Source organism: Perca flavescens, chromosome 21 (assembly GCF_004354835.1).
Source record: "Perca flavescens isolate YP-PL-M2 chromosome 21, PFLA_1.0, whole genome shotgun sequence".
Lineage (NCBI taxonomy): Eukaryota > Metazoa > Chordata > Actinopteri > Perciformes > Percidae > Perca > Perca flavescens.
The window spans coordinates 18,007,022-18,019,847 of record NC_041351.1 but is presented as its reverse complement, the minus strand read 5'-3'; the positions used below and the strand labels follow the sequence as shown (position 1 = coordinate 18,019,847).

General features: G+C 38.9%; 1 protein-coding gene across 1 annotated transcript; it reads right to left on the bottom strand.

Moving 5' to 3' along the window:
- Window positions 1-5,366: 5,366 nt before the first annotated feature.
- dlx3b (distal-less homeobox 3b) lies at window positions 5,367-7,332 on the bottom strand. Its single transcript, XM_028567283.1, has 3 exons — window positions 6,854-7,332; window positions 5,836-6,020; window positions 5,367-5,681 (listed from the first exon to the last, which is right to left on the bottom strand). Exons 1-3 carry the CDS (start codon window positions 7,194-7,196, stop codon window positions 5,367-5,369), a joined length of 843 nt encoding a protein of 280 aa, XP_028423084.1. The 5' UTR covers window positions 7,197-7,332.
- Between the last annotated feature and the right edge of the window lie 5,494 nt (window positions 7,333-12,826).

Below are 12,826 nucleotides of genomic sequence, written 5' to 3'. Positions count from 1 at the left end.
ACCAGGAATTAATTAAAATACAGCAACATCTAATATAGGTTTAGTTCTTCATGTGTGATGTAATTTTAAAGGGTCGTGGCATATATTCTGCAAAGGTGTTTCACTCACCCTGCCTATAAGCAGAGAGCTTCCTAGAACAATAACACTACTAGGGCTGCACAATATGAAGAAAACAGGTCATATGTGATAATGTTGAATATCACGAGAACAATATTACGATAATAGACATTAAAGTGAACTCAGTTCTGCTGCTTTCAGTTTTCTGCTTAAATGCAACAGATTACTTGTTGGATTTAAAAACAAATGAAAGGAAATCATCTCCAACATTCTTTTATTGAACAAATTGAACAGTGAATTGAATGTGTGTGTGTGTATATATATATATATATATATATATATATATATATATATATATATATATATATATATATATATATATATATAGATAGATATAGATAGATATATAGATAGAGATTATATTTTAAAGTGCAATTTTCTGCTGATATTTTCTTTCAACTAACACAAAAAATCTATTGTCTTTGGCGATATGTCGCAGCCTTTCGCAATATTATGATTTTTTTTAAACGATATATTGTGCATCCCTACTTTTAAATGTATCAACTACAGTACATGCCAATACATTAATTAATAACTTTAAATCTGCACTTTCTCACTTAAATTCTTGGTTCAGCTGTTATTTTAAGATAAACACACCTTTTAATTACAGCAAAGCCTCTCTGCACACCCACACACATTGTTGCATTTTAAATAAATATGCCATCCCCACGTCTAACATGCAAGCTGCTATGACCGCCATGTCATGCACCGTCCTGTCTTACCTTGGTCAGAGAAGTGCAGCCTTGTTCAGGAGATCTAAAGCCTGTGGTGTTTCTCTGAAGAACAAAAGCCACATCGGAGCCCCGTGTTTTCACTCCTCCAAGCTGATTTTCTCACAGAACGACATGCATTGTATTACATTAACATCTTCTTCTTTATATATACACACCCTCGTGCCCTTTCCACCATTCCTGATCATTATGTGCTTTGTTAAACATGCTGGGCCCGGTGAGGAAGAAGCAAGTGACGGGGCATCAGGGAAAATTATAGGCAATTTCACATGTACAGATTAGAATAATGGCTTGTGGAGTTGGACAGACGGAGTAGGACCTTTCAAACGGGGGCCAATTATCATGCAGGCAGATTGAAGGGAAAGTGAAAAGGCTCCTCGTGTAATAGACAAGTTAAGAGGAGGGGACGGAAGCCTGCAAGATGGGTTGAATGGTAATGATAAAGGCAAGTGTGACTGTATCAACGCTGCGGCAGACGGTCGGAGTTATCAGATACAAGGTGTCTGATGGGTTTTAATTTCAGGATAGTAATAGGAGGGAAAATAGCCTGTAATTAAATCCCAGTTGCTTTGAATGGGCGAATTGACAAGGCAGGTCTCTGGGGTGATTATTGTTATTAACTTGAGTGATCTGACATCTGGTAATTGTGAGCAGCTTCCCTGTTAGAGAGAGTGAATGCATTATTTGGTTTCATCTGAAGGAAGGCTTGACTTAGTTTGGGGCACACACACACACACACACACACATATATGTGTGTGTGTGTGTGTGTGTGTGTGTGTGTGTGTGTGTGTGTGTTTGGCTGGCAGAAAGACATGCATGCACGCACACATTGAGAATGGATTCAAACTGGCTCTAAGAAGGCCAGGCACACAAACGTGGGGGGGGAGGGCGTGACACTTATTTTCTTTTCTTTTTTAGTTGCAGTTTTTAAGGTCTGTTTCTTTGGAAGTTATGTCTAGATGCAACATTTTCAATTTTTTGGGGGTCCTTTGGGCTAATGCCTGAGCAGCCCAGCCCGGGCCCTGGCCTGAGGTCAGCCAGGGTTCACCAGTCCACAGCTGTCAGTGATGCCATTCTGCCTTCATTTCATCCCAGTTTACAGCAAAACGGAGAGAGTGAGTGATCCTAATGCAGCCGAGGCTCGTCCAGGGCCCGGGCTAAGTGTTGACCAGCTGCTGCGAGTCTTTCCATGGATACATTTCAGTTTCCCGACCTCCATCTCAACCCATATCGGTGCACCCCAGAGACGAGTGCCGACATCACTCTGTTGCAGGGTGGAAGAAGGGCTCACAGCATCGGCTCTATTTAGGGTGCTGTGATGTTGTGCCACGCAGGATCACATTCAAGTTCAACAGTTCACCACCACCACCTCGATGGCTACTTACACTTGTTAATGTTCAGAGATGACATATATGGACACGTCTGACAGCCCACACACAAGTGCAGCCTGTAGCGAACACACGTTTGTCTTCGGCACAAATGTTTCCCCTGTCAACCACAGCCCGGGGGCCACACACGCTGAGGGAGCAGCCGAGGGGAGGTCGCATGTACTCTTGATGAGATTTCATTGATATTAAAAGGCAATAGTACTCATGGTGCTTTTGTCAAATCAGCACAGTGCACTGAGATGATGAGTGAGGCTGTAGACAACTGGTGTTGAGTTCAGGGAAATAAAGTAAAGGGGGGCACATTAACGGAAAAAGGATTTTGTTTTGACAAATGGTGAAAGAATATATGTGAAGTTTGGTAGACTTATGTACAGTATGTATTTTGTTTAGAATGAATAAATTGTCACAGGTGTCAAAGATGCCAGAATGTGACCATGTAAATATTCTTTCCCCTATAAATGCATCATTTTGGACTCAAAAATTACAGTAAACACTTTTAAATTATCAATTAAATAAATTCTGTTGAAATATAATACATCCAACTAAATAGATTGTAGATATTATTTAATATCAATTATTATGGTTTGCTAGCCTATATTGTTATAATTCCCATTAACCCATCCCTTGCAAGTGTATGAGCTAAGTCTCCATTCCCAGTGTATTTGTCAGCTGTATGTGCTCTAGAGTCGAGCCAATCAAGGTGAAAAACAAATCGCCAAAAGAAACTTTTCAACATATGAATATATTTCTTTATCATATTAAATTGAATTTTCTTCATGGAGGTAGGCCTACGTCAAAATTATGCTACAACCCCATTTAATGATACTTTAATGTGAGCAAATATATATGTAGAATTTCAGTGAAGAAAGAATAATTATTGGATCATTAGTAAAGTATTATTCCAACATAGCCAACATTTCTTTCTTTTTGATGCAAGAAAATCCAAAAATATCCATTTGGAGAGCGTGCCTTATTTGCTATAAGGCACACTGTGAGACTTGAGATGGCTTAAGATGAACATGTTCACTTCTACATTTAAAGCTAATGCTCTGAAATCATTGCAATGACACAATGTTGCAATACAGTTTCATACAGTAACACCTCCAGCCCGAGGGCGCATACCATTCTAGTTACTAAACGCGGTAGAAAATGTCCCTGGCTACATTTTGTCTCTGTTCATAGGCTAATGGCGCCGTGGTGGTTCATGTGGGTACGTTTCTCTATATCATGTAATTGTTTGGGCAGCATATTTAATAATGCATGTGAATAAACTGAGGTTATTGTCCACTGTCATTAGTTATTAGTTTTGAAGACGCAGTAAGGGAGGAGGTTTCGCTGATTAACATTAACAGTCATTATCGGAGAAGTTGTTATGTTTATCTAACATCTCTCAGCTAATTCATATCACTACACTCCCCGGGTTTCACACGTGCCACAGTCGATCACATTATTCTGTTTTATCACCTGGGAAGACCTTTTGCCTATATTTAAAAACAAAGTTTGAATGTTCCACCTTTTGTTGTAGAACCCGTCCTTAAATATTGGGTAAAAAGTACGTCATCAGATGAATGACTTGGGTGTAAAAACCCGCTTATCAGCAGATCTTTTTTTTTATTTTTTATTTTTTTTACCAGAACTACTTTGCCAAATCCAACAGAATGAAAGCCAGTGTCTAAAGTGTAACACTCCACACACACACACAAAAAGAGGTTGTGTTTTCTTATACCGTCAATATTTGGCAGCGCTTCCATCCATCCTGCTGCGCGCACGTGCAACAGACTTGCTTCACCCCCCCGCTCGTGCGTGCGTAGGTGCGTGCCTGTGTGTTTGTGTGCGCAACGCGCTGAATTCTCTCTTATCATCTGGCAGCACAATAGTAATAAAACCGAGTGACTCCAACATGTCTGCTTGCATGTCGCCTCTTGCTTCGCACGCAGCTCACAGTGCGCTCATTATGCTGTGACCATTACCGTCTATACTATACTCTATATACTTTGGGTCAGTGTGATGAACAACAATTTTGAGCATTGAAAATTAGGTTAAGAAAAAAGATCTTGCAAAGACAAAACCGATACAGATGCACGGGTGTTGTTATGCAACATTTTAAATATATACAGGCCTAATGTACCTTAACTGGAATAGGCATGCAAATAACTTCTTTAAACACTGCCACTATGATCTTCTACCCAGTATATTATGGCACACGACTGTATTTCAAGCGGATTAGTAATGATTTAGACCTAAAGATGCGTGGATTATATTATTATACGCAGCTAATTCTGAATGAACCTGCTTCCAGTGCAAGCACATTTTGACCAAGTGATTCAAAGTGAGTGATCTAAATTGTGATTTACTTTATAATTTTTCTCCTCCAAAGAAGTTCAACTAATTCCTAATACACTCTTTGCTCTCACAAACTGTTCCTGCACTGTTAAGAATGAGGTCGTGTGCACATTATAGACCTAATACATTTGATTTATAGTCCTAAATCTAAAAAAAAAAAAAGGCGGCTGGACAGCAGCCTGTTTATAAAGGGGCTAGACACACAACATACAATTAACACCTTTATTCAATTGACAAGAAGGCAACAAGTGGACTAATTACATCAACATGAGAATGATTTTGGAAGCACCACAGTGCATATCATAGTGATTCTGCATATAAACACATATTTACAGCCTTCGACGTTTTGTACAAATAGCCTACATATAAATATGACCTGAGTTCTTTTTTTGACGCGCTCTCTACAAACCCACATGCATGATTTGAATGCAGCGTGGATCAACTGCAAAATGTTGTCAATATTCGGTCTGTGGTCAGGCTGCTTGTTTAAAAAAAAAAACTTTGCATATTCATTTACAAAAGGAGTGAAAGAAATACAACAGAAGCGATAAATAATTTAAAAAAAACACACACACGCCAGATGTCCGTTAAATATGCTGCCACAAGTGATCAGAAATCCCTTATGTGCTTTGTGAATGGAACCCCATTTCTGAAAGATTCTTGATCATCCAAAAAAAAAATAATAAACGTTTCACTTCCGGCCTGCTCCGGGTCCAGTCCCCTTTGCTCTGCAGAGTCATTGTGGAGAGACCTCGTTTGAGGAGAAATATCTGCTCCTGAGTCATTGTTAATAAACAGCTCCCACACTTTGCTGAGGGACTGGGTGGTGCACGGTGCCAGGGTGCTGTAGGTGTGATCCCTGCTGGTACCAGTGGTTGTTATAATCCTCCAGGTATGGCGGCGACGAGCTGTGCGTCTGCTGCGGGACCTGAGGTCTGCTGATCGGGGTGTTCTGAGGGGTGCTGTTCTCCCAGACTGCGGGGGAGGGCGGGGAGTTGCAGGCCATGGAGTCGCTGGCGTTGGGACTGTGCTCCAGGGGAACCTCGCCGTTTTTGTACAGTTTCTTGAACTTGGACCTCCGGTTCTGGAACCAGATCTTAACCTTGGAGAATAAGAGAGCGAAAATGAATTCCAATGCAACCGAAAATTAAAAGATAAAGTGCTATAACATATTTATAATATAAAGTTTTTTTTTTAAATAAATGTTAAATGCATATTAACAAACGTTTTGCAGTATTTGACTGAGAAAAGCTTACCTGTGTCTGGGTGAGGCCAAGCTGAGCCGCCAGCTCCGCTCTCTCGGGCAGAGCGAGGTACTGCGCCTTCTGGAAGCGCCTCTGCAGGGCAGCGAGCTGGTAGCTGGAGTAGATCGTCCTCGGCTTGCGGATCTTTTTCGGTTTTCCATTCACCATGCGGACCTCAGGCTCTGGTTCTTCTTTCACTAAAAACAAAAATGACAACATTTTTTTTATGAAATAGACAATCAAGAAAAAGTTTGAACAGCCATAAAGTGTAAAAAAAAACATGAAGCATAATGAAATAAAAATGAAACCATTACAAAATTAGGTTACAATTGTCTGCGTAAAAACACTAAAATGTTATACTTGTGACATTATTTGTCATATTAGTGTGGCAAAATTGCTTTAACGTAAAAATAAAATATGGCAACTTCAAAGGCAAATACCACAAAAATAAAAACTACATCACTCAGACGGGATCATTATATTTTGTCAAATTTCCAATTTGGCAGCCAGTGGTAACATGTTAAAACTCATGGAGTGAGTATTATTAGCTTTAATCAAACCATTGTTGTTTTATGGACTGGCTCGTTCCCAGCCAAGCTGTTAAAACCCGATATTAACGTAGGCCACTGAGCAAATAGCCTACATAATAAAAGAAATAGTACACGGGCAAGTGAACATACCACATTGCCTTGTGAGGAAATTTTTTTGGGGGACACGAAAGGTAAAGAAAGCCTGTGATTTGACATGTCAGCACTGCATATGTATTGTCTCGTATTACGAGATATATTTTGCAAAAACTAAAGGAAACTTACAAATAATAATAATAATAACAGGTGATACATTGAATTAAGATAATAATAGCTGATAATTATAGCTGGTAGGACGATAGGATTTAATGTACATTCAGGGCTCTTTTACAAGATTATCTCAGCCCGTTCAAGCGACTTGACCTTAGCGCCCAGAAGACATTACGCACACTGGAGGTAAACACGGCCGCGTTAAAATAACCGATGATTATCTCAACATTTACCTGAGCTCGGAGGCGAGGCCTGCAGGTGATCTCTGTTGTAATGTCCGAACTGTCTGTAGCCATTTGTGTACGGGTATTCAGATTTGGTCGCGTACGCTCCAGCAGCTCCCATTCCGTTCAGATTAAACTGGTGGTGGTAAGAGTTCATGGGCTGTCCGTACGCTTGACTCTGATAATATTCGTGATGACTCGGGCCCGTCTGGCCGCTGTAGTAGCCCATGTCTGTCACCGAAGACTCGGGGAGAGTAGGAGAGTCCTTGGAGCTCGGGTGGCAACTCATAGATCCTGGTAGATCGGTCAAAATACTCGCAATCTTCTTCTCATACGTCTGTCCGACGCTCATGGTGGAAGCAGCCCTCCAGAGTAAAGAAAGTCCAGTGGTGGATTCTTTTTGTTGTGGAGTGCGCAAAGCAAAATCGCAATAAAGAATTGGTGTGTGCGCTATTTGAACGGCGTTAGAGAGATAATAGTCCACTGAAACTCTCCCAGCTGCAGTTACTTGGTTGTGGCATCGCTCAGCCCCTGTGACACAGAGTTATAAAGAGCTGGACTGGAAGCTGCCTTCCCATTGGCTCTATTGGCTCCCCCCATATTGCGCTCCAGGCGAAGTCGTGGTGAAACCCAGCTTTCAGCCAAGAGCGCCTATGCACGCATACCTCAGTGCTCTGAGTGTATTTGTGTGTTGTTATTATTTTATTTTATTTTAGATTTGCTTTTACCTGTACACTGGGTGAGCATGCAGCTATGTAGGCCTTTAGGGACCGTCTGTGAAAAACACAACTACCTACAGGTCCAGTTTTTTTCTCAAGAACTGCATCATCTACAGACAGGCACCAAGGTGATACAACACAATAGCAGCCCAAAGCCTTTCTAAAAAAATAAAAGAAAAGAAGCCTAATCCTGCAGCCAGACCGTCTCCTTAATGTTTATGCAATGTTTTCTTAACAGTGCCTAGAGATCCCACTTTATTCAGCCTATTGAAAGGCTGTCAGCCAGCGTCCCACAGACTCTTATTGTCATTCAAAGGAGTTGGCGGACAGTGAACTTTACGTGAAAGAGATGGAAGAGATAGGTAAAAGACTCGTTCAACTGATATTGCCTGCAGGTAAATTCCTCTTCACTGTGTATGTGTGTGTGTGTGTGTGTGTGTGTGTGTGTGTGTGTGTGTGTGTGTGTGTGCGTTTGTTGTGTGTGTGTGTACTACTACTTCACAGCAGAAAATATTGAAGGTAAAACAGTTCGTAGTACATTTTTATTTATTTAGAGGAATATTTTGCTGAAGAAAAATAACAATAACAATGTGTTTGCTTGTAATTTAAACGGACAATTTTCACTCTGTCCACTTTTTCTGCAGCTCATTTGCTGTCAGCTGAAAGCACGGCGCACAGCCCCCCCTGCTGTATTCATTCACACATGGAACTTCAGTTTTCTGCCTGTAAACTAGACAAATGCAGCTTCACACCGATGCAGATGTACAAACTGAGTTTTGTCGGCTACTGCCAATATGTACCAGTGTTAAATTAACATTTTCACCGACCACAATATCAAGTTTTTAAATGGCCCTTCTGATATGACATGTTTTTCCTCTGTGGCCCCCCCTACGTCTGATAAACTACCGCCCTCTTTTGGTACGTTTCTGTAGCACTGGCGTGAAGTTTTAAAGAGCCAGTTCACCCAAAACACACACACATTTAAATAAGATTTATTTTTTTAAATCCACTTATTTCTAGCAGGGACTATAGCCACCCAGATATATTGAATACTTATTATTTCAAAATCTCAATCTGTATATAAAATCAACAAAAGGAAACAAATATTAAAATTAAGAAAACCAAAAGATGACACCTTTTACAGTTTTTTACAATCACTTTGGCACTAATTTCAGAACCTTGACGTCATTTTTAAAAACTCTAGACACAAAACTCACAACCAATAATCAAAATGCACATTTTTCTTTTCCTTTATGGGAATTTAACATAGGGGTGTACTTATTTATGCCCCCTGTATTTTAAGGAAGAACATTTATTTATTTACGATACATTATTCATTCACAAAGAAAATTGGTGTCCTTAAAGATTGGATTTTTTCTCATTTATTTAATTAGGCATTAAGATCAATTTGCAAAAGATGATTTTTTTTATTCTTCTTTTTAGTCAACTTTAGCATGGGTGTCCTAATTTTTTCACAACTGTAAATTAATATCTAAATCATCAGTAGCGAGTTGGAAGAATTGGACAAGAAATTCCAAGGGCCTGAATCCATACAGTGCAATACTGTCAATACTGTAAATAGTCTGAAAAGTTGGTACATGAGACCATAGAAACAGTGTCTGGTAAACAGTAGTACTGTACAGTGAAGGTAGTACATGGGACCATAGAAACAGTGTCTGGTAAACAGTAGTACATTACAGTAAAGAATGATGATGAAATATTACATCCATAGATACTGTATTCTAATTGGTTTATGCTCCACGCTAACTGGTGACAATGAATCTCTGTATCTTGAAACTTTCATGATCTAAACACGGAATATTGTTTGTCTGTTTCCATACAACTATGTATACAACAAAATAATTAGCTACGAAATAGAAAAGAAAAGATAATACATCAAATGCAGTGTTCCTCAACTTGCTTGTACTTTAAAAAGCAAAACAAAGAAGTGATTACTGTATTCTACATCTTCATCAACTCTGTCTTGGTGATTTGGCCACAGGTTCTCATCTACATCGCAATGGAGGTTTTCATTAGCCAAACATCTTGGATTAAACCTTCGGGCATGGCCTTAAGAGGCCCAATCAAATAATTGAAATAAAATTACAGTTTTTTACAATCACTTTGCTACTAATTTCAGAACCTTGATGTGATTTTTCAAAACTCTAGACACAAAACTCAAAACAGTCATCACTTGTAACACAGGCTATCCAATGTTCAAAACATTGGATTGTGCATTCATATCTCTAAAGAAGTCTTGCACTTGCACAATCACTGGTTCAAAAAACAAATATATTGGGAAATACCATTGAAACATTACTTTAGATCACCCACACACAAGCTACCCATAGTTTCACTGGGTCATCGTTCGTACAATCATTAAATATTGTAGTACAAAATAGGTGATACATGTTTCATTATGGTACTACAAGTAAATACATCCCTGTAAAAGTACTGCAGTAGTAGAGAGAATACTACAGACCAATGTGGTATAAGTGTATATATATATATATATTTATCCAGGTAAGTTGAGTTTTCTTTTCTATTTCCTAGCTATTTATTTTTGCTTTGATTCAAATCAACCTATGTTGTGATTGTACTGTATTGTTTTTCATCAATACATTTCAGATTTTGTTCAATGATTCCAATGTGTCTGTAGTATTCTATCTATTACTGCAGTACTTTTACAGGGATGTATTTACATGTAGTACCATAATGAAACATGTATCACCTATTTTGTACTACAATATTTAATGATTGTAAGAACGATGACTCACTGAAACTATGGGTAGCTTGTGTGTGGGTGATCTAAAGTAACGTTTCAATGGTATTTTACCATAAATTAGTTTTTTGAACCAGTGATTGTGCAAGTGCAAGATTTCTTTATGATTTATGATATGAATGCACAATGCAATGTTTTGAACATTGCGCCTGTGTTACAAGTGATGACCGTTGTGAGTTTTGTGTCTAACGTTTTGAAAAATTACGTCAAGGTTCTGAAATTTGTAGCAAAGTGATTGTAAAAAACTGTATTTACTCAAAAATAGACCGTGGGAGTCCACAGATTTGCCCAAATTAAAGTCTGCTTTTTTGGTAAACATGTTTCCACCCACACTGTAAATGCAAATCAAAACTTAAGAGCATAATGCACTCAATCTAAACCTAAAACAAAAGTGAACCTCTTTTGTATTGTATCCAGTGTTTATAAAGCTATCCCAGACCTGTTGAGTCACATTGTCACAGTTGATGAAGTTTCCTCTCTTGCCTTTAGGAGTTGCCAACTTACAAAGTTAAATTGTGCAGTTATTTTACATTTATCCTTAAAGTGCTCATATTATGCTCATTTTCAGGTTCATAATTGTATTTAGAGGTTGTACCAGAATAGGTTTACATGGTTTGATTTTCAGAAAACACCATATTTTATATTTGTTGAACTACACATTGCTGCAGCTCCTTTTTTCACCCTGTGTGTTGAGCTCTCTGTTTTAGCTACAGAGTGAGGCATCTCACTTCTGTTCCATCTTTGTTGGGAGTTGCACATGTGCAGTAGCTACTGTAGGTAAGCACTGCCAGCTTGTCAGAAGCAGAGTATGAGGGCGTGCCACGCTAGCAGCTAGGCGAGGATTATAACGTGTGTTACAAAGTGACGCATGTTTGTCACTGAAGGCTGGACTACAATAGAGCTGTTTGGAGTAGTTTGTGAACAGTCCCTTTGGGGTGGACTTTGGGCTTTTTTACTTTGTAAACCTATAACGTGCACAAAAAAGATATACAACACAATGTAAAGGAAAGGGAGAAAGCCAAAAAGCATAATATGAGCACTTTAAAACAATTAAAAACAAATTTAATTTTTGTATTTCATTCATCAAAATAAATTCCAAGAGAACTTGAAGCACAGGTAAAGGCTTTTTGAGCCATTTGTTGTGGGCTGTACACATGTAGATTGCTGCAGGAAAGAGTGTTGTCTTTCAATTAACTTCACAGCATTACTGTTTCACTGGACAAGCCAATAAGGATGTGCAATTGATCGAATTTTGATTGGGATTTCATTTTCGATTTTGGCTCACAAAAAAACAATGTAATCGAGAAAATTATTATTTTTGATTACATTTTGTGAGTAAACTCTTCTTTTGTCTTGTGTTCTGAAGGGGGATTCAAAAAGTTCAACGGAAAAAGTATTAATGGAAATGTTACAGTTTAAGGTGTTTTCACTGTTGATTTGTTTTTACTGTTTTTTTTAGGTCAGTAAATGCAACATCTTTTCAAAAGTCTAAATAATTGCGTTAAATAATCTTGATTTCAATTTTGACCAAAATAATCGGCATTAGGAATTGAGCAGCCATAAGAGCAAATAAGCTACTGTTTTATTGTGAAATGGTCATGATATTGTAGTATCACCAAACATCCAGTAGATGGTGCATATGTCTTACATACACACACTCTGCTGTCAAAAGACTGTCCTCGCACACACACACACACACACACACACACACACACACACACACACACACACACACACACACACACACACACACACACACACACACACACACACCTCCCTCATCACTGGAGGAACCTGGCAAAAACACCTGGTGAAAATGTAATAAATGATGGGGTAATGATAGTTTGATGTTATGTCTGCTGGTACCAACACCAGGCTCCTCTTAGGTTTTGAATGGTGTGAAGATCAAATATTGGACTTTTTTACAGAGATTATAATTTAAAGGTCCAATGTGTAGGGATTTCTCCCATCTAGCGTTGAGCTCATATATTGCAATCAACTCTTTCGCACCACGCAGTTCAAAGTACGTATTACAGCTACGGTTGTTCTTTTCAATATCCGTTTTTCTTTTTCTGGGAGAAGAAGAAGACTCCTGTTCCTGAATTTTGATTTTGAATACGTGTGATCCTTCGTGTGTTTCCTTTTCAAACTTGCCAGGGCCGGGAAGCTACGATACCCATTAGCAGCATTAGCAGCACCTGTGAGTTTATCGTGTGACAGTGAAAACGCGAAAGGCGAAGCAGTATGTCCTGTATGTCCCTTACCGGCTAACGTATTTCAATATGGCGCATGAATATGGAGCGTCTAGCCCAGTTCATGCAAATGTAAAATTTCAAGCCAAAAGGAATACTTGGAATTGATGGTCGTGGTAAATATTCATGAAAAAGGACAAGTTTGGTAATGGGCAACACAGATTTTGAAAATGAACATCTAAACACGTTACACACTGGACCTTTAAGGTTTCTTCTGACAGGCTTCAGA

Coding starts and splice junctions, on each gene's coding strand:
- dlx3b (XM_028567283.1), bottom strand. CDS start 7,196: ATGAGCGTCGGACAGACGTATGAGAAGAAGATTGCGAGTATTTTGACC. Junction 6,021..6,853: donor GGCCTCGCCTCCGAGCTCAG/GTAAATGTTGAG, acceptor TTTTGTTTTTAG/TGAAAGAAGAACCAGAGCCT. Junction 5,682..5,835: donor TTGGCCTCACCCAGACACAG/GTAAGCTTTTCT, acceptor TTATTCTCCAAG/GTTAAGATCTGGTTCCAGAA.